The following is a 23654-nucleotide window of genomic DNA, read 5'->3' on the forward strand; positions in this document are numbered from 1 at the left end:
AAGTTGAATGTAAGGGAAATGACTGATGGATGTATTTTTAGTCCAGTGCCTGTATATAAGTATTGATTATGATATAATATAATTAGTATTGAGCAAGTTCAGAGGCTGTCATATGTGGATCAACTTACTATGTTTTATATTTGAAATTTGAAAAAAAAATGTACAAAAATTTATCAAAATGTATTTATTGCGTTTTGTAACCAAACTCTTCTCATATATATATATATATATATACAGTATATTATATATATATATATATATATATATATATACCAATACCAAGTGCATTATCTATCTTATAGGTGAAAATTAATTTTTACATTTAAATGTATTTTTTAAAGTTAAACTGAATAAATAAATGTTAATTGGAATATAGATAAATCTAAATATATACAAGTAGATGCTATTGTTGAACTCTACTGCCTTTCAAGCTGCCTTGAATATATGTTTTCCCAGAGGAAAGGTGTAGATGACAGGAAGTTGATTATAGTAGTTGTCAAAGCTCCATATTAGAGAGAGGTGTAACACCCCCCATTCTCTTCCAGCCATTGTTCCCTTCTGTGATTAAATATAGTCTTGACGCAAATACGTACATAGCGCTTGAGATATAGTTGTCCAATTAAAACCAATATCACATTTTTTTTTTTTTTTCGGGTGATTCCTTGAAATATTGCACCTAATGAAGGGGGAATAATGCTATGTGATAACATGCATTTATTTATATTGAAATAACACAAATAAATATAGTGACTAGACTTGTGCTGGTATTCGGTAATGCGATTAATTGCGGTGATTAATATGCACGATATTGTTATCGTGGGCACTTCTAAATACCGTGAATAAATATACATTACATATTATTCAGAATTTGGAATGCATTTTAAGAATAGTATTCCCATCAGCTGCTTAAAATGCACAACATCGCTGTATGCTGTTTGAAAGAGCGCATTCGCTCTGATGTAAACAAGCATGCATGAGAAGCACATGGAGGAACACGTGAGAGACGTGCTGAATGAAAGCACATTCACTCTCTGACAGCAAACGGCTCTGAATGCAGCCCTTACCCTGTAAACACAGAAAATAAAGCAGCTGTTACTTTCTAAACCATATGTAAATAATTTGTGTTTTCCCTATGGTGTTTATTACAGAGCCGACTACTGAAATATTTAGACTTAGAACTAAGACTTGTATATTTAAAAAAAAAGATTAATAAATTATATAGCAAATGTAGCTATTGCTCTTTGTTTAGCTGTGCATTTATTGAATAAGCACTATGCGATGTCTGAACTGATTACACTATATTTTATGTATTGCACTGTATTCTATGTAAAATCATTTTCTATTTTTAAACTGTCTTAAATTCATTTTAAGTCAATTTTTTAATCATTTTCATTTTCAAGCTCTTAAATTGCTTGTTTTATTTTTGTGATTATTTTTCTTCATGACTTTTTTTTACTTTGTTTTATGTAAAGCACTTTGAATTACCATTGTGTACGAAATGTGCTATTTAAATAAACTTGCCTTGCCTTGCCTTGAATGTAAATGCATTAACTAAGGTTAACTAATGAGGTCTTATTGTAAAGTGATACCTATTGGTCTTTATATTTCTTTTGCACATTAATGTTTAAAACATTTAACTTTTATATTTGTCTGTATTGCTTTATTGTTTTAAATGTTTAGTTATTTTTGTTATAAGAAAAAAAAGTTATTTAACCTGTTATACTGTATTATGACCACTTTTTCAAAACAAAATTTCAATACCGCGATAATACCGTATACCGTGATAAAAGCATTATCAATTAACCGCAACAGGAAAATTTTATATCGGCATATCCCAAATAGTCACTGGTTTACACTGGACAAGTGCTAGCTGTGTAGAATTGTGATGTCTTTTTGGCACAGCCTTTTGAAAAATACAGTACAAATACTCCATTTGTCGCACTATGCCGCTGAAAGGAACACGGAGCCGAGGATAATCAAAATAGTCTTTATCAATCCAACACAAGAGTAAATCCAACAGGGAGAACAGGAGGAAGACACACGTATGGAGCTGGTAGACCCGACAAAACTGAACTGAAAGGACATTGCTTATAAAGACAGGCTAATGAGGGTGCTAAGGAGACACACCTGGGAACTAATCAAGGAGAGACAGAAACTGGGTCATGGGAAAAAACACATACTGACAAGTCCATAGTTCTGACATTTCGCACCCCTCCCGGAAGGTGCATCCTCGCACCGTAGGCAACAACAGGAGGAGGTGTCAGTGGGAACTTGGGAGGAGGCTCCGGTGGAGGATGGCAGACAGAGACCACGGAGGGAGGAGCCAGGATGAGCTTGGAGCAGGAGGAACCAAGCAGGACCCAGTCCACAGCCATAAGAGCAGCCCAAGGTGGAGCCGACGGTAAGGGGAGCCATGGAGGAGGAATGGCCACCGACTCCAGGGGGCAGACCAACAGCGGCAGAACAGGTGGAGGAGGAGTCCGAGGCGGATATGCAGAGCCAATGTGCCAGGGGGATGCCAAGGTTACCGGGGCCTAGGGTGGAGCAGAGGGCTTTGGTGACCGAGGCGGAGGCAGAGACAGAGATCCAGAGATCCGTGGCGGAGCCAGAGTGACTGAGGACCAAGGTGGAGCTGGTGGTAAGAATTGACTAGGCGCAGCCAGTGGAGAGAAGTTCAGAGGCAATGGCGGGTCTGAGGTGGAGCCGCTGGGACTAGAGCCTCGGAGTCCGGGCCTCAGAGGCTGGATGCGGCGGTGAGGGAGACTCTGACCAGGATGGCAGTCCCACGGGACTCACACCGCATAGATGGTGGGCTGAGGGCGAGCAGAGGGGCTGCCAGATGACAATGGTGGAGGAGGCAGGAGCAGGTGGGAGGTTGTTTAATTTGGATGAGCGCCCACTGGGGGACACATTCTAGGAGCAGGTACTGGAGGACATTGTGGCCAGGGTGGCGTGGTTCAGTGAAGTCTGCAGCGGGAGAGAAGGTTGGAAGACGAGTGGTGAGTAAGTGGGTTAAGTGCAAAATGATGAACACCTGTGTCTGATTGCAGTAATTGGCCTGGGGAGACTGGTTTAAAGAGAGGCTGGAGAATGTTGACGTCAGAGAGAGACAGGACAGAGACTTGGACACTGGCTCCACCAAGAGAACTGGAAGAAATTGTGCCTTTAACATTGTGTGAACATGCTGGAAGTGGTACTTTTGTTTTGTGAAGTTTTTTTAAATTAGTGAATAAATTTAACTGAGTCTCCAAATGCCAACCCTGGTCACTTCCTTCCTTCTTACTACGAACTTTGTTATAAACACATTCTAGGAGCAGGCACTGGAGGCCACATAATAGGAGCTGGCACTGAAGGACACATTCTAGGAGCGGGCACTGGAGGACACAGTCTAAGAGCGGGCACTGGAGGACACTTTCTAGGAACGGGCATCTGAGGATCGGACGCCCCCCTCAGGGCTGGATGAGGAAACCAAGGAGAAGGAGGGCTGGACAGGACCAGCGGAGATGACTGAGAGAGGAGAGGGGGCAGTTCAACCTCTAGTTCCAATTCTCAATCTATAAGAGCAAACTCCTCATTTTGGCCCTTTTGGCATTCCATATTCAGCTCACCCTTAGCTGCGATGCAGGGGGTCTAAACTAAACAACAATCAAGGAGAGACAGAAACTGGGTCACAGGGGAAAATACACATACAGACAAGTCCATAGTTGTGACACCATTTGCTTCCGAATTGATATATTCATGATGTATAGGCATATAATTTTAATAAAAATAATAAATAAGAACATCTGTCTTTTGACATGTCTGATAATAAAGACGTATGTATATTGATATGTACATTTAATATTCCGATGTATATCTTTATATTCAGATTTACATTTACATATTCAGATTTAATTATATATTCTGTTTTACGTTTATATGTTTAATTTTATATCTATATATTCAGATTTACAGTTATATGTTCAGATTTACTTCTATATATTCAGATTTGTATCTATATATTCGTAGTTATAACTGTATATTCACATTTTAAGTGTGTATATTTAGATTTACATAATTATTTCCTGTTTGGCGCCTTGTAATACAGGCTTTTGTATGTGTATATATATATATATACACAGGGCCTGAAATTAACACCCGACCACGTGCCAAAATTGGCGGGTAAAACTGTCAATCTGCCTGCCACATTGGCGGGTAGCCAATGAGAATTGAGTGATTCATTAATTGTTGTTTTTTTGCGTCTGATGTTGCATCGCCATTTCGTTGGATTTTAGCTCAAAATGTGGCGGCACATTACGGGGGTAAAGAGGCCAGCTGAAATGAACAACAAGTGGACAATTGGCGACAATGGCAAGTTTCGTGAGTGGGTGATTTATGACAGCAGTACAGACGAAATATACTGCAGTGACTGCTGTATGTATGGCTCAGAGAAAGCGAAGTCAAATCCTTTTGTAATCTGGACTAAAAACTAAAAATTAGAAGCAATTAAGGACCACGAGTCATCAAAAAGCCACTTACACACTATAAGTTGCAAAATAGCAAAGACTGCGCTTCCGGAGGAGACCGCTGCGGTCAAGGCACTGACGTCCATGAAAGCAGCGCAGTTTGAGAGAATGCGACTCCTGTTTCGGAACATTCACGCAATCGGCAAGAAGATGAGGCCCTTCTCTGACTACGTTTGGATGTGCGAGTATGTATTAAACTGTTGGTGAGATGGGATGAGATGAGATAAAGCAACGCTGACGTTGGTTACGGTACAATGACAGTTACACAGATGTGTGTGCGAGTGTATGTTGGGAGTTGGGAATTAGTGAGAAAATGTCCGGTGTTGTGCCCAATTTCGACCCCCTGCCGAATTATTACCCCCCTAGTATTGGTAGGTTTAGGAGTAGGTGTGGGGGAGGGGTTAGGATTAGGGGTGGGGTTAGGATTAGGCAATCAGGTAGCGACTTGAACAAGGGGGTAGGGATGGGCGATACCTCATATTTTGTTTTTGATACGATACTGATACCTTTAATGGCCAGTATCGTCGATATCAATACTGATACAATACTTCTAAACTGAACGTTTAGATTATGACATTTTTATTTATTTATTATGAGTACAATGGGTAATAATGCCTACTTAACTTTATATTTGAAATGCATTTTAACATTCAGTACACCTTAATTGTAACTTATTAGGTTATATTTTTGTTTAGACATGCTTAAAATATGGTAACCAAGGAAAACTATAAATACTATAGTTAAACTATGTTCACTTTACCATGGTTCATTGTCACAAGGGACTGCCAGTAATAGGCTGTTGCATGCATAAAATGTAACCTTTTTATTCGGAGACTGTATGATTTATATTAACAATACAGAATAGAATATGAGCAATATGAACTTCTAACATTCAAATTTAAATAAATGTACTGCACAAACTAGGGTACAATTTCAATAGGTTTATTGTGAAATAACTCAAACACATAGCCTATGTTTTTTTCTGCATTGTTCTGGGCTGCCTTTTCCAAAAACATAAATGCTCTCTTATTATAGGCTACTCTTGGGAAATGCAGCTCTATTTGAATGCACTGTCAGAAGTGAGTGAACGCTCTCTGTAATTGATTGATTCTGCCTTGCAACATTTGGGTGTGTTCAGATGAGCAGGAAAATCCCTTCCACACAATTATTTGCTAACAAAGGTTATTCGTCCAATTTAAGGCTTTTATAGGCAATATTTTTTGTTTAATAAACAAAATCACTGGTAAATAAAAACACCTTAGTATCGATATTTTTTATATGAGTATCGATACTTTCGATACTCACATCAGTATCAATATATCGATACTTCAGGATCGATTCGCCCATCCCTACAAGGGGGGTAATAATTCGGCAGAGGGGCGAAATTGGGCACAACACCGGTACCCGGTAACTTTACCAGTAATACTAATATATTAATATTAATATTATTTTAGTTCTGCTTAATGGTTCCTGAAGGCTGTAATTAACAGTTGCCAGGAACTGTCTACTGACTAAATCAGCCATCAACACAGCCGTGTGTGATTTGTTTTGTGATCTGCGGTAACTTAGGTCCAGTGTTGGGAAGGTTACTTTGGAAATGTAATAGGTTACAGATTACAAGTTACCCTGTTTAAAATGTAATAGTAGTGTAACTTTTTCAATTACTTTATTAAAGTAATGTAACTAATTACTTTTGAGTACTTTTTGATTACTTTTCTAAATGTGTGAAAATTAAAGAATAATAAATAAAGGCATATACATCAACTTAAATACAGTTATCTAATAAGCATGTGACGTATTCTGTGTAATAAACTCCTGAAACATTGGTGTTTTTTTTTAACTGCTGTCTCTTTGTATATGATGATAGTTTTCTCAAAATAAGTAAAATGCACATGAAGTGACACAGAGCAGTTCTAGAAATTTACAGGAGGGGCGGACTGGGAAAAAAATTCAGACTGGAAAATTCAAACTCATACAAACAAATTCATGGACAAAACTATTTTTTTGTATGGACCTGACATAAAAAAAGGTTTAAATCTTTAATTTGGGGACATGCAAAATAATTAAAAGTTCTCTCCTGAACTGCACCTTCACTTCCATTTTTCTCTTCAGTCTCTTTATTTTGCCGTTATCCATCTCTCTCATGACTTTAATACTCAAGATTGAACAAAACTATACTTTACAATACAATACTACAATATCTTTATAGAAAAATCCTAATACTGTACACGAGTCATGTTTTTCCCTTACAAAAATTAACCTTGCTTTTATTAGTCTATATAAAAGTAAAATAACCTTGTTTTGTTTTTGTTTTTTTGCAAATGGATTTGTATTTATTTTTAAATAAATACATTTGTAAAATAATTTTACATTTTTGGTTACCACATTTAAACAATAGTAACCATTTTCTCTGGATTTATAGTTAAATATTAAAATGTTAATTTTCGTAAGGTTCGTTGTGTTGTTGTCTGTCGTAGCTGCCCCTAAACCTATAAAAAAATAGGAAATTTTTTTCAGATAAATTCCTACTGTAACATTACAACTGATAATAATGATGTCCTTTATATAGTATTTTGAGTGATGACTGGTGAGCAACGTGCTGCTGCTTGATTAAATAAAAAAAAAAAAACAAAGACAAAAAAGCATCTTTACAGATGAAACTGACCTAAAACCCTGAACAGTAGTTCTGCTTCTCTGCTCCAGCTGTGCGCTTCCACACTCCACTCTCTTCCACACTCCACTCTCTCTCTCTCTCTCTCTCTCTCTCTCTCTCTCTCTCTCTCTCTCGCATTGATTACTCTGAGTCTGATCCAAACCGTTTGGCGGAGGCGCGGAGAGCGCGCGAGTCATGACTAACACTTCATGACTTATTAGAGATTTAATTATCAAATGGTGGATTCGCAAATGATCGCTTTAGTACATTCGGCAGGCAATTATACAATAATGATATTAAATAGTGGGGCAAAATCGGCCTCCAGGCCACCGGGAATTGTCCCGGTTCTCCCGGTGTCCAGTCCGCGCCTGATTTCCACATACACGCAGAATGAGCAAGTCATATATTGCATTTTCGGGGCTTTATATTCACAGACACTAGTCCATGTCATGTTTTGATTCAAGTGTACTGACCTACTTTTGATTTAGTCATCCAAAATGTGGCATATTCCGTCCGCGTTAGGCATTCCGTTTTTATGACTGGACTGTATTTCCGCATCCCGGAAATTATTAGGGCGGTATGTCTCAGAATAGTCAGTGCAATTTGGGAAAGAAATCAGTTAAATCTGTATGTGGATGTGTGTAAATATTCAAATGTAATCCCCTTTGTAATCGTTAAAAATTTCATAAGTAACTGTAATTTAATTACTCATTTTTTCGTAGTAACTGTAACTAATTACAGTTACAATAATTTTGTAATTAAATTATGTAACGCCGTTACATGTAACTAGTTACTCCCCAACACTGCTTAGGTCTAACTTATAACTGTTGAGTTAGCACAGTGTCTGTACCCGTTTTTCTATCCTGGTGTGGACCTCAACCTGAATGCACACAGACTCATGGGGACTCGAGTTGTGTCACAGTTGGGACCTAAATAGAGGTCCCCATGGGTACACAAGCTTATAAATCATACAGAATGAGTTTTTTTGGAAATGTAAAAATGCAGAATGTTTTCTGTGATGGGAGATAGAATATATCGTTTGTACAGTATAAGGACTTTGACCCTAGCACAGCAGTTGAGATGTGGCATGCCAGCAGCATACGGTCAAGGAGACCAGACCTCATGGAAGATGCAGCTGCAGCAGAGGTGGAGGAAGAGGAGTGCATCTGCTCCTTTTTTGTGGACTCAGATTAGCAGCAGTATATATGACTATGACATATGAATATGTCTGTGTGAGACAGCAAATCAATGAATTAAAAAGATTAAAAAATTATAGTCTAAGAGTTATCATTACTTATAATAATTTTGTTAATGACTTGACAGCACTTAAATGTGTATTCTTACAAGTTAAAGAACAATGTTTGTGTGATTTCTATTTTTCACCTTTATGAGGCAAAAAAACAAACAAACAACAAAAAAACTGGCTGGTAAAAACAGTGGCTGGTGGTCAAAAAAGTTAAATTCAGGCCCTGTATATATATATATATATATATATATATATATATATATATATATCATATATAAGTCGCACCTAAGTATAAGTCGCATCAGTCCAAAAATACGTCATGACGAGGGAAAAAAAGCATACAAGTCGCACTGGACTGTAAGTCTCATTTATTAAAGGTGCTCTAAGTGATGTCACACATTTTTTAGGCCAAAACATTTTTTGTCACATCCAGCAAACATCTCCTCACTATCCGCTAGCTGCTTGTCCCCTGAACACACTGTAAAAAAACGGGGTCTCTCTAGACACCACAGTCTCCACAAACAAACAAACTGGGCTCACCCGCACCATGAAACATAACCAACTGTTCCAGCCAATAACCAACAAGAAAGATTTGGGGGTGGGGTTTGGGGGGTTAGTGCAAGGATGAGGAGGAGGGACGGTCTAGCTAGCCTCTTTTTTGTTTGACAACAATTCGAACGTCAACAAGAAGATACGACTCCCGGCATCGCTTAGAGCACCTTTAAGAACCAAAAACCAAAAGAAAAAATTAATATTACTGTCTATAGCCGCGAAAGGGCGCTCTGTGTTTTAAGGTGTAGACTACAGGAGCACTGAGCAGCATAGAGCGCCCTCTCACGGCTGTTTTCTCTTGGTTCATGTCCAGTCCATATCGCGTCGCCAAATGAGGTCTTACAACAGCAGAATAAACAAAACCCACAACAACACTGTCCAGACAAATAAATATGGAAAGCAATATGCTAAAAAAAGACAGATCATTTCCAAATTTTGCCACATAATTAGGTTTAATTATTTAGGTAAAGCACATACTGTATCTCTCCCTCACAGACGCACATACATAACTTACAGTACAGAAACATACACGTGCTAATGTAAGTATTGCTACTCTGGCAATTTTATTATAAAAGCTACATGATATTTCTCACAAGCGAGGTAACAACAGTGCTGTTTGTGAAGAAAATGCTAGTAGAGACACTCCTGCTGAACAATATTGAAAGACAGACTCAGAGAAGTAATATACTTTCTCTCTCTATCTAATAACTTCATTAATATTTGCATTAATCTGTTATCATTGGCTTAAGCCTCCTTTACTAGGTCTAAAAGGACGTTTTGGAATTATCAATGGGCGTTGGATGAGATGCGAAATTAGTCCTACTCACAATAGCGTTTTAAGTAAAAAAAAAAAAAAAATGGACAAATGCGTTGAAATACATCATCTGATCAATGTCTTGAGGTGTGCCAATTGAAATCGAAAAGCAAAATAATTGACTTTGGGCAAACCAGAGGTGGTGGGAATCAATTATTCCCACCCACAAGAATGTGTGTGTGTATATATATATACACACACACATTCACACACATATATATATATATATATATATATACATATATTCTGCAACAAAGACAAGTAACAGAATTAATCCTTGATCCACTGTACAGCACAGAACAGGAAGTTACTTCAAATACCTGTATATAGCGAATGGATGTAGTACCTTTGGGAAGCAAGGACAGAAGTTAGTTTAAATGAAACCGAATGATAAGAGTTTACTTTGATACTAGTAGCTCCTCATGCACAAGCAAACTCCTGACAGATGTTTGATGACATGGCTTTGTACGTGACTCTTCTTAATGATGCCTCCAGGGACAGGGCCTGTCTACAGGCTGAAAGCTGACTGGGGGGCTTTCTGTTTCCATAGCACTCAAGGGGCATGCAGCACTGCCCTGGAACATTGATATACACAGCAAGTGCTACACACATTTAGCAAGACAATGAAGTCAAGTGAAAGCGGAGCTTGCAGCGGTGCCCCAACTAAAGGTTGAAGTGTTTAGGTGATTCAGCTTTAAAATATTTAATTATTTAAAACTCCCCACTTCATAATGGCCTTAACTACTATGTACTGTACTTACATAAAAAAAAAAAAAATAATAAAATAAATGTATTGTACCAAATGATTAATTGAAATGTAAGTACGTACACAGTAGTTAAGCCCACTTAGTATACAGAGGGACGAAGCAATTTATATGCTAACTTCTGGAAAAATGTAAACAGTGGGCAGGGCGGACTTGCAAAACTGATTTGGCCATTCCTTGTGGTGCTATACTCTTGTGAAAAAGAAGTGCACTAATTGTACCTGATGTACTCGTCGTGTACTTCACATCTTAATAAATAAATTAATGTACTTAAGTTAAAGAGATGAACGTGAAAATCGCATGCGATTGATTTCACAGCACTAGTTTGAAATAACAAACTTTAGTGTGCAAAAGATGCTATATGTGAACGGCCCCTTAAAGTATTTTCATAACTATATTTAAAAACACTTACACTTTAAAAAAGTGCACTTTGTAATAATGTCTAATTAAAAGTTTTATATTTAAACATTGATTTAATAATCTTTTGTTGTGATTCTAAGAAATATTGTACTAAATTTAGCAGCTTCACTAGAACAAATCATCTTTTCATTGCAACAAACACGCAATTAGGTGTATAAAAACTTTACAATCAATGTGCACTAGAGCTGTAGTCCAGTCCAGCTTTGTCAAGTCCAAGTCAAGTCCAAGACCAGGACTAGTCGAGACCGAGTCCAAAGAGGTTTGAGTCCAAGTCAAGTCCAAGTCCAAAAGTTTTGAGTCAAAGTCAAGACTGAGTCCAAAAGTTTTGAGTCCAAATCAAGACTGAGTCCAAATGAGAGATAGAAAAGGATCCTCTTCGAGACCACATACTTAACTACTGATACGAGAGACAGCATATCCCCTATTCTAAAAAAATAATTTTACATTATTATTTGTAATGATCAAAAAGCATGTGCAAACTAGATCCTGGAGGGCCAATGCCCTGCAGAGTTTAGCTCCAACTGGCCTTAACACACCTATCTGAAAGTTTTTAGTGTGTCTAGTAAGAGCTTGATTAGCTGGTTCAAGTGTGTTTAATTAGGTTTGGACCAAAACTCTAAAGAACACTGGCCATCTAGGACAGAGTTTGGAGCTGTAGGGTCAAATTATTTTTATGTACTTTATTTACATTTTATTTACTTTATAATGCTGCTGTTTGCTGACATTATGTCTGTGGTCAAAAATTAAAATGACTGATGCCTTGGCGCAGCGCACACACATGCAAAGCTCGGGATATCACAAATGCACATGGTTAAGGCTAGAAGGAATACATTTGGCACACAAATACAGCAACATTTTTGTCATACTGTACTAGGGCTTGCATAGACTAGTCAAGTAGTCGAGTGATCGACTACTTCAACAACTAATCGATGCTGTCAGAAACAATCGAGCATCCATTAACCATAATGCATACAGAGAGTCTGCAAGTACGACATGAATTTTAGGATAACAATATTGCGTGGAGCTGTTACTTTCTATGACCTTATCTATGTTGCATGTTCAAATAAAATATGTAATGTAATAATTAGGGTTGTGCCTAAAGCCGAATACCTTACATTACATGGCACGGATAATGGCTTCAAAAACAAATAACGGACAAGGAATAATTCTGCTTGAATACTCGGCTGAAGCTGGCACAGTCCGGTGTTTGCTAGATAACAGTTGAGCCAGGGGATCAGTGCAATATTATACATCGCCCTCTAAAGTCACGAGTGTGAAGTGAATCAATGTAAACTTTATGAATGAAAAGAGCGCAAATCAAACAACGCATTGCTGTTGCCTCTCCGTGCATCTCTCAGAAATCAGAGCTTTGCAAGAGTAATTTCACCTGTAATAATACATCATAAATGTTACATTTTTTATATATATATTTAAAAGGCAATGATTTAAATCTTAGGCTACGATATGACACGAATGGATGGAATAAGCACAGCACGCTCACCAGTCAAACAGCCGCGTTGCGCGTCTCAGTCTCTCAAAAAACCAAACCAGTTCTCTCTCAAGAGTAGGCTAATAATCAGCTTAGATACAGATACATTTTCTACTTATCCTACATGTTTGCATCTTTATCTTTTGATGGTTTGTGCGACACACACATTTGTTTAGTGAAGTTCACTAAACATTAAGACTCGCTTAAAGAGTTCTGCGTAATGAAAATGTGTGCATTGAATTAATTCAGTTGTGTTCAAATGATAACTAAACGTTTGTCATGACATTTCTCTGCTTGCATAATAAAAATTATTTTAGAAATTAAGAATTATTTTAGTTTAACATGACTTGTTTAGTGATAACTATGAAAAAAAAGATAGGCATAACAAGCTTATCAAGTAACTGTACGACGTTGTATCCGAATGCAAATACAAAAAAAATTGTTTGTTGTTGAGAATGTTTTACAGATACAAATACTGGCTGTTACATTAAAATTTATACATTTATGTAATGTCATAATTATAAAGTTTTGACAATTAACATATTGTAACGTATTGGTGTGTAAAAAAAAGCGCACGATGAAGGAGATAACAAATAAGTCTTTAATGATCGACGGGAGGAAAAAGGGCACATCCAAACACAAATCCAAATCGTGTTTTTTTACAAATTAATAGCAGACAAAACAGAACTGAACAGACAGGGCTTAAAAAGGCATGGAAAGTAATCAGACTAATGGAAACAGCTGGGGATTAATCAATTAACAAAACGAGAAATGGAACATGACCAATTAGGGATAACACAAAGGAACAGAAGTTCATGACTGTGACAGTTCGCCCCCTCCCGGAATGGTGGGTCCTCGCACCGAGAGAGAAAGTCCAGCAGAGGGAGTGTGGGGGTTCTAGGAGGCGGGCGTGGGGCAGGCAAGGGGCAGGCATTGGAGAGGGAGCATGGAGCATAGAGCATAGTACCAGGGTGGAGTGGATGGAGGGAGGATCCAGGGAGGAGCCCGGAGCAGGGGGAGCCAGATGGTCATCCAGACGCCAGCCAGGATAGCTGCCCATGGTGGAGTCGACGGTGGGAGGAGCCATGGTGGAGGAGGAGCCGACAACACCAGGGGGGCGACTGACGGAGACTGCAATGAAGGATGAAGAGCCCAGGTTGGAGCCGAGCAGACTGAGAGCCAGGGTGACACAGATGGTCTGGAGGTCCAAGGCGGCGCTGAAGGCACAGGCGACCGAGACGGAGGCGGGGCTTCGGAAGCCTGCTGCAGAGTCGGGGCGACTGAGGATGGAGGTGGAGCCGGAGGAAAAGAGGAGCCTAACAGAGCCGGAGGGATGGAGTGATGAGGCGAAGCGATAGGAGTGGAGTCCCGAGGCAGCGAATGGTCGACAACTGACCAAGGCGGAGCTGGAGGGACAGGGGAGCCCGGTGGAGCTGGTAGCGGGGCAGACGGTGTACGGGGATCTGTTAATCTCCAGCACCCACTCCACGAAGGTGGCGAAATCCTCTCTGGGACCGTTCACTGGTAGGCATGCCTTACATCGCTCACTCAGGCCGGTGTAATAAAAAAAACAGAGCGAGGGGTCTGGGAAGTGGGTAAGGCATGCCAGATCGAGAAAGTCCCTGGTGTGGTCCTCCAGCCAATAGTCCAACTGCTCCAGGCATAGGAGCTGGACAGCTGGTAAAGCCATTCTGGGAGAGGGGAAAACAAAACAAAAAAGAAAGAAAAACGCCGCAAAATGTATTCACTTTTTCGGTCCGCTATTCTGTAACACGTGTTGGTGTGTAAAACAAGTGCACGACGAAGGAGATAACAAATAAGGCTTTAATGATCCACGGGAGGAAAAAGAGCATATCCAAACACAAATCCAAATCATGGTTTCAAACATTAATAATGGACAAAACAGAACGGAACAGACAGGGTTTAAAAAGGCATGGAAAGTAATCAGAGAAATGGAAACAGGTGGGGAATAATCACTTAATGAAGCGAGGAATGGAACATGACCAAATAGGGATAACACAAAGGAACAGAAGTTCATGATTGTGACACATATGTAATTGTTCCAAAAGGCTATGAATTAATAAGTGTTTATTGATTTAAATATATATATATATATATATATATATATATATTTAATGTGTTTTTATTTACAATAGCATGAACCACGAGTAGTCGACTAACTCGAGTATTTTTTTAATAAAAAAATCAACTAGTAGAAATCAGTAGTCTTGCAACCCCTATACTGTACAACATTAATTAGTATTTCATTATTGTAAAGGGTATGTTTAAGGCTATCTAGGTGTAGACGTAAATTAAACACAATCTAACATGTAGAAAATTAAATTAGAAACATCTCAACTTTTCAGAACGCAACAAGTGCACCGCTGGTCATGCACTTCCTTTCATGTAACAAAATTGAAAGCTAAGCCAAGATGGAGAAACAGCTGATCATAGCTGTACAAAGGATAGCCATTTTTTTAAATGAATTTATTAGCAGAGCTACTGCAAGGGATTTTTAGTGCTGGAATCTATTTATCTTTTGCTGAAACTTCTGCGTCTTCATCACAGCAAAATGCAGATGGTTTGAACAATGCCCCAATCTGTTCCAGTGCAGGAACGCTTGCCAGAAGGACTTGGACTTCTCTCGCCATCACAGTTTCAACATTAATTCATCCTGCCGACTCTGCACTGCTGAAGTCAACAAGATATATGCTAAACGCATCCCTGTATGCAGTCGGCCTATGTTAACTGATTCCAAAAGGGTAGGATTAGCAATGGAAATGGCCTGTGCTGAGCTGTCTGAGAACGACACACAGGGGACTGATGATGCATCCTTTTCCATGTGCCCTGCATTTGTGTGACACAATGCAATCCCGTGACACAAGACTGACAAGCTAAAAAACACCCTCACTGGGTTGTTTGTTAGATAGCATACCTGACAGATTTAAATGTGCTGGGTGACAAAGCATTAATGTCTGCAAGATGAGGCACTTGACAGCTGGATTCCACTGTCCATGTGGAAAAACCTGGATACCATCTTAATCCATTCAAGGTTTGGAGGTCAGTGTGCTGGTTTAAGATATTCTAGGCTGTTTAGTCCCTGACACATGGACAATTAATGATTATATGGTTTATAGCGCAATAGTGTCAGAACACCTGCATGAATATTCATAATTCACCTTCTGTAAAGCATGCTGCCTTGATCAGACAGCTTTATTACTAGTGTAATAGAAAACGAGGACGGGAAACACCTTGCAGATATAAATGGGGAAAATAATGTTAATTTAACGTCGGCGGAACCATAACAATTAACAATTAATTTTTTTTTTTTTATTATTACAATTTGACGCATTTGATAGCAAGTTTTTAATCAGTGGGATTCAACTCATAATTTCATATAGAATAGGCTTTTTTATTTATACAACATAACGTTAATATTAAGACTTAAAGGCTATTTGAAAAAAGGGCCCAAATGCACATGAACATATCTGCGGGCCTCTGAATGTGAACTCCTTTTGTGGACGCGATCTTCACGAAACAATGTGCAGAAACACAGCAGCTCCACAAATTCATAGCGTTTCAGTGTAATGGTCTTCTCATTATAATAGTATGCATATAACAGTCCCAGCCATAGTAGTTTGTAGTTGTAGTAGTTTGTAGTTTGACCTGCTCGCGCTGTGTGCTGAAGAGATATCACCGTAGTACTATGAAACACCAAATGCATCTTATTTCAGGTAAATAATATATCCACAATATATATACACCGGCTGAAATGTTTTGAAATCACTTGTACCCTACCTGAAAAATCCCTACCTTAGAAAAATCCAGTCTCTGCCTGTGTCAGTTTGAGTCTTGGTAAAGTTTTAAATCCTGCCACCAAGATGCTCCTCTGTCGGTCACGGATTATGGAAAGTGTAACATAAATCTATAGGGGTGGTTGGATTTATTCACGCACTTTAAAATATTAATTTGAAGCTTCTTCCTTTTCAGATTCTTACAGCTTTATCATAATAGGCTGTATATTAACTTATTGGGATAAAACCGGTAGTTCTATGTGAAATCAGACATTTGAGCTCCCCCATATAGTCAAAATGGCATAATCAATAACACAACATGAATATTCCACTGTTAGATTGGTGGTCAAATCAGGCTCCTCGAATCAAAGCATCGATTTGTCGACTATTCGGGGTCACCCCTATTTATTTGCATAGAACTTCTCACAATCTATATTTTTTTCAAAGCAGCCTTACATATAACATTGCAATGCATCAGGCCATCTCATGCATACTTCGTACAAAAAGAGCAGCTGGCTTCTTTAAAACATCTGGGATTCAGGAGGCACTAGTCTATTCAGAAATAAAGTCTTCTTAAGGTTGTGAGACATTAAAGTTGGCATGAAATGAAATTTCACCTTATCTATTTTCTAAGTGCATGCCATAGAACAGGGCTATTCAATTTAAGTTACAAGAGGTCTGCTCTCTATGTTTCTTTCCCAGCAGAGGTGCGGACAATACTTCTTCAGAAAGGTTATACATTTCCATTTGGGTAGCAGTAGAACTTTGTAAAAAGTTTTAGTTTTAGTGAAAGTATCCACCTGTTTTGCTAACCATTTCATCTGCAGCTCTTGCAGCACTTTCAATTTTTATCAGGGGAGAAGCAACACTCAGAGAGAATGAAAAGGCCTTGAAAGAAGTATGTTTGGCTTTAGATCAGACTATTAAAGGATACAGAGCCGAAAGGTCATTACCATAAATGAGCCTGAGCGCTTGCTATGTGTACTGCCCCGTTGTTTTGATGTGCTGGAACATTTGACCCGTTTGAACAAAGCTGAGATCCAAAAAAGTCCACGGTTTGATACTTTTAGGACCCCTGTTATAGAACTTATTGTAAATAATTCTTCTTCTTCGTTTTTTTTCTTTTTTTCTTTTTTTTAAGCATTTTGAAAAATTTTATCAAAATGCAATAACGGGATATTGTGGTGAAAACAACCGACATCTTTTGAGTGATGTATGCAGGACCCTTGAGTCATTTAGTCAGCTTAAACACACACATCTCAAAACCCACCCTACATTTTGACATCACTATACAAAAGAAAAGATATGTCGCTACTTCTATTTCATTGCAGATTTAAGCTGGTACTGACAAATAACTGCTCACTGGATTTGCCATTTTAGGTCAGTGACATCAAGATGTCCAGTGTTGATTTTAAAGCACATAGGTTTATCTAGATATACACAAGCACAACTGTATATTCATCTTTGGCTTCTAAGTTAAGTTCTTAAAAAAATGTCCTTTTAAAGTTCAGAAAGTTCATAAGATGTGCATAAATTAATACATACGAATCAATCGATTTTGACCAAGTCTACTGAAGACACACAATCGCTTCATATGATGAAGGATTTTAGTTACATATAAACAACAATCAACAATATACAGCACATCAAATATGGTTGATGTCTCAAGTTTCATAAAAAATACATTCATTTGTGTTTTAAATATACATAAAAGTCTTATGGGTTTGAAACAACATAAAGGTGAGTAACTCTGGACAGAATGTTCACCTTTGGTTGAGCTTTGAAAAACCAAATTAACTTCAGTTCACTTGCCAGTCAGACAGTCTCTTCCTAAATGAGCAGTTCTTGATAAGAAGATGCTGCAAAATGAACCTAACTTTATTCCAAGATTGTAAAAGTCCAATTATTTGGTAGAATGTGACTCTAGATCACTGATCAGGACTGAGGATCAATATTCAGCTCCCCTGTTAAGAAATGTAGCTGTCCTTCTTTTAATCAAAATATTTCTCACCATCTGAGTATTGGCATTCCCTGCAATACAGGCTCAGTAATGATCTCTTTGAACATTTACTTCCTCTCTGTCCAATGACTTGATAACTATATGGAGTTTTTATCAGTCATAATGCAGATGACTTTTCAGTTGTCCCTGGAACTTTACTGACCAGTGTTTGACAAGTATTTCCAGATTGCTATTTAAAAAAAAAAAAAAAAAAAAATATATATATATATATATATATATAAAATGATGATATATAATGTTTACATATGTCCAGTCTATAACATATATAAAATCCACATTAAATGGTTATTAAAACAACTTATATACAAAAAGTCTGTATTTTTTATATATATATATATATATATATATATATATATATATATATATATATATATATATATATATATATATATATATATATATATATACACTGTATATATATATATATATATACACTGTATATATATATATATATATATAGAGAGAGAGAGAGAGAGAGAGAGTGAGAGAGAGTGAGAGAGAGATTTTAAATGCATGTCTCCCTTTTAATATACATAATAAATAATAAATTAAACCATATTAAAAAGATATATTTTAATTTATAATAGGATCCATATATGCTCTTATATGGAAATTTAATACATATATTTGTGTATGGAATTATTGTTGTACCACATGCAAGATAATAACAAATAATACAGAGTCAGTTAGTATTAGATGACAATAAAAACATTTGTGTAAATGACCAAACTACTTGAACTACTAAACGTGCTTAGTTTCTAGATAGGACATGATGTCATCCTACTCATTAAATATACATATTCATACACGTTTTTTTTTTTTTTTTATAACTTTACCAAAAGCTTATTTGTATGGTATTCCAACTGGAAAAAAAATATTTTAAGATATATTTTACTATAATGCATGCACAATTTGTGGCATATGCTAGGTAGTGGGAAGCTTCTGGGCAAGTGTCCAATCTGCAGGAAGGTTCTCTACTTCAATACTGAATGAACATATCAGACACACAAAGCCACATACAGTAATACTGAATACAACACACCACTACAAACAAAGTACACTGAATGAGTGAAACAAAGCTAACAGTTAACATTCATCTGGCTGATTGACTTGAAGCTTGAGGTAGAGGAATCAGGCTTCAGAGATGGCCAAAAGGCTTTTGATCTTACATTAAGTTGCCTTTTTCATTCTTGGTTATTTTGTTCCTTTCAAAGCAATTCAGCATGTAATGGATCATTGTTTTATATCAGATATGATCACATGCTGAAGCAACATGGGGAAGCAACATATTGCTTGTAATAATAATATTTTCCCCAGGAAATATTAGTGTAACTGACTACAAATACGTTTTCAGCAATATTACAGCTACCATCCATAAAATATCTATTCATTGTTACATTTGTTGCCTCACTCCTACTGATTTGAATCAAGCAATCCACTCATCTCTAGATCAATTTTCATAATAGTCAGGAAAATTTGACAAGAACATTATTGTCAAATGCAAATTATGGCATTATGCACTCTCGCATTACAAGGCTTGTCCACCCACATCCCTTTGATCTTGATATACTTTAATCCCAACTATTATCAAAAGTCTTTCTAGAATCTTGCGTGAATTATTGACAACATACATATACAAACATGAAAAATAATTGCACCGGGGTAACAGCTACATTAGCTGTCATTAACATCAAGCTACATGTGAAAATGTATGTCATTAATGACAAGCTATCGGAATAATCGTAAATATGAGTTTCCTAGTTGGAAATTGGACATGAATTGGCCATTGTTGGGTGGCCCATAAACTTTAAACATGGTGGAGGAGAGAAAGAATATTTAGATGCAGTGAATGATTGTATGATTACCAATGAATGGGATGCTACAACTTACTCAAAACCTGTTGAATCTTAAATATTAATTATATACATTTTGGACTAAATATGAGTTCCTCAAGAAACTCATGAATGGGTCTTTCAGCATGAGTCCTATTATGTGCCCTATTATTTATATAAAAACTCTTAATTACAACTTCACAAGTGGGAAGTAGGAAATTTCCGACAGCATGTGAAGGAAACATCATAATACGCTTTTACTCAAAACTCACTGTAAACATTCTATGTATTTGTAATGACTTCGATCTCGATCTAATGTGGATTTTGGTCCTACAATGAGGAGAAAATATGTTACAGTATGTGTAGCATTTTATAAAAGCTAATAATTAAAGTGCTGGAAGCAGCTAATGCTCATCAGATCAAATTATTCATTATACTTATGAAGTCAGAAGTGGATAAAGGGCACCATTACAGATTTTTTGGAGTGTAACAAAAAAAGTAATAAATTACTGCTCACAGGAAGTAATAAGTAAAGTAAAAATATTACATTTGAAAGCAGTGATTATTATTATTTATAATAATAATAATTTATATATATATATATATATATATATATATATATATATATATATATATAAGTAAAAAGCCTAACACTGCAACTGAAAATACTCTTTGTCTTTGAAAATACATCTTCTTCTACATTTCTGCTGCTGACACAGCCCACAGCCGCATGTTTAAAAGAATTAAGATAATCTGCTACTGAGACTGATAATCTTATGCACGGGGGGCACACCTCAAAGTTTCTCCTTGCATTTATTTATATCATCCATTCATCTATTTCATGCACGTTTGCCTCGGGGTCTGCATTTCTGCACATTCACTGAGCTGCTAAGCTGCGTTCAGAGATGCTTCACCTTCACTGACAGAGCCAGACAGTCATTAATCAAAATGAAATTAAGATTTGAGTCGACGCTGCATACACTTCTGCATCGCAGAGATGTGTTGATAAATGGCTGTGTTTCTCCTTCCAATCAGTCTGTTCAAATGATTCATGTTTTCGTTGAGGTGTACGACATATATAAATATATATATATATATATATATATATATATATATATATATATATATATATATATATATACATACAGTACAGACCAAAAGTTTGGACACACCTTCTCATTCAAAGGGTTTTCTTTATTTTCATGACTATGAAAATTGTAGATTCACACTGGAGGCATCAAAACTATGAATTAACACATGTGGAATTATATATGGAATTATATACATAACAAAAAAGTGTGAAACAACTGAAAATATGTCATATTCTAGGTTCTTCAAAGTAGCCACCTTTTGCTTTGATTACTGCTTTGCACACTCTTGGCATTCTCTTGATGAGCTTCAAGAGGTAGTCACCTGAAATGGTCTTCCAACAGTCTTGAAGGAGTTCCCCGAGAGATGCTTAGCACTTGTTGGCCCTTTTGTCTTCTGTCTGCGGTCCAGCTCACCCCTAAACCATCTCGATTGGGTTCAGGTCCGGTGACTGTGGAGGCCAGGTCCATCTGGCGCAGCACCCCATCACTCTCCTTCTTGGTCAAATAGCCCTTGATGCCTTCAGTGTGACTCTACAATTTTCATAGTCATGAAAATAAAGAAAACTCTTTGAATGAGAAGGTGTGTCCAAACTTTTGGTCTGTAGCCTACTGTATATATATATATATATATAATTTTTTTTTTTTTTTTTTTTTTTTTAAAGGTAATGCTGCTAAAACTACAGTATGAATATTGGCACAATAGAAATTGTTTTCATTTGAATATGCAGATTTGCTTAGCGCTTGGCAAATAGATGCTTGGCAAAAAAAGCCACTGTTGCATTAGCGATCACTGTTTTGAAGCTATAAGATCAAACCTGGTTTTTAGGTACCATCCAGATATCGAACATATTTCAAAAGCAAATTTTCAGAAAAAAAAAACAAAAAACAAAAACAAATACAGTATATATATATATATATATATATATATATATATATATATATATATATATATATATATATATATATATAACTATATAAACTATAATGCATATAAGATATTTCTACCTGATTTAACCCATATTAAGTAGTTTAATGCTATAAATTAGCATATTTGTTAGGTTGATTCAGCAATATAATTTTTTTTTTTTTTTACTTGAATGAATCCACAAAATTAATGTTACCATTTTATGCAGTGCAAGCTTAGAACATTAAACTATAATGCAGATTTAATTTCAATTAATTTGTCAAGTAAATGTAAACTGATAAATTATTCAAATATGCCTTACCCATTGGGGTGCCAACCCCATAGGATTTGGAGTCTATGAGGCCTCCGATCTGTGTGAGGTTGCAGTTGCGCTGAGTGACAAATTCGATGGTGGTGGACTCCATAAGGAAAGCATAATCTGAGGTGAGTACACGTTCAATTCCCTCCTCGATGCTCTTCACCATGACTGAATGTCTTCGACTGCTCATGAACTCCCACATCTTATCATATGTGGAGATCTTTGTTTTCTGCGACAAGAAGTCAAATTCATTATCAGTCTTCTGCTTTTTGACACATAATATGCTTTCCTTCCATTATGGCATTAAATTCACACATTTCAGTAATAGAATAGACATGATCTGATCTCAAAACAACAACAATATAATAATAAATATAAAATAAGAATAAAATGCTGCAATACACAACAGCACAGCAAAATATTGACAAGTACTAAAGTCTTTTTAAAGAAATACCTTAATGACACTTTTATTTTTAAATGGAATCAAGACAAGCTAATAAAAGTAAAGTCGCTTGCACTTTTAATCATCAATGCTGAATAAGTATGGAACATATAAATCATTTTTGTTATATGCATTGTGTTTCACTTATTTACACATTTTTGTACTGATATTGGTTTAGAAATCACAAAGAAAAGTCAAAATACTTAAAGCAACATCATGTATTATTGTAACATTTAAGTAACATCATGTATTATAAATATAAAAAAAATCAACATATGAAATCTTTTAATTCACTATTATGAACCTCAAATGATTGTCTCTAAAGTTGCATGCCTACAAATACAAATGAGATCACATAGAATTATCAATCACCCACAGACCAGCTTTTCTCGCTCATTCTGCTCTCCTGCTGGGAACACAAAGTATATGCAGGTATTTTCAAAATAATCATTTTAAGAAGAGTCAAACAGCTATTGGTTAAAATGTCATATTTTTCCCCTTTTACATGATTACTAGGGCACAAATTGTGGCAGAAGCACACAAATCTGTTTATGACTAATCCTGACTAATCTCCAAAACTGAAATGTGTACCAACAGCATGCAAATTAATGCCATCTTATTCCAGTAGAACTACAAATAAGCCCGTAATCAACATAGATTTTAAGGTTAATACCTAGAGAAATTGTTGCCAACCATTTTAAACTAGGGTCTTTTTGTGCCTCTAAGAAAACATTTGGTGGCATTTGAAACCTAATTAAGTCACATACTCAAGGTCCTGCCTGCTATTATTGTGTGTAATGACTTTTTGT

At 36.7% G+C, this 23654-nt stretch overlaps 1 protein-coding gene across 2 annotated transcripts in view; it reads right to left on the reverse strand.

The window, feature by feature from the left end:
• The window catches only part of LOC132102734 (glutamate receptor ionotropic, kainate 2-like), a 285887-nt gene that overhangs the window by 13328 nt on the left and 248905 nt on the right, over positions 1–23654 (reverse strand). For both annotated transcript variants that reach the window (XM_059507361.1, XM_059507362.1), the window contains one exon: positions 22407–22632. In XM_059507361.1, coding sequence (XP_059363344.1) covers positions 22407–22632 — 226 coding nt within the window. The remainder of the gene's footprint in view (positions 1–22406; positions 22633–23654) is intronic.

The sequence above is a fragment of the Carassius carassius genome, chromosome 24, assembly GCF_963082965.1.
Source record: "Carassius carassius chromosome 24, fCarCar2.1, whole genome shotgun sequence".
NCBI classification, from domain to species: Eukaryota; Metazoa; Chordata; class Actinopteri; order Cypriniformes; family Cyprinidae; genus Carassius; species Carassius carassius.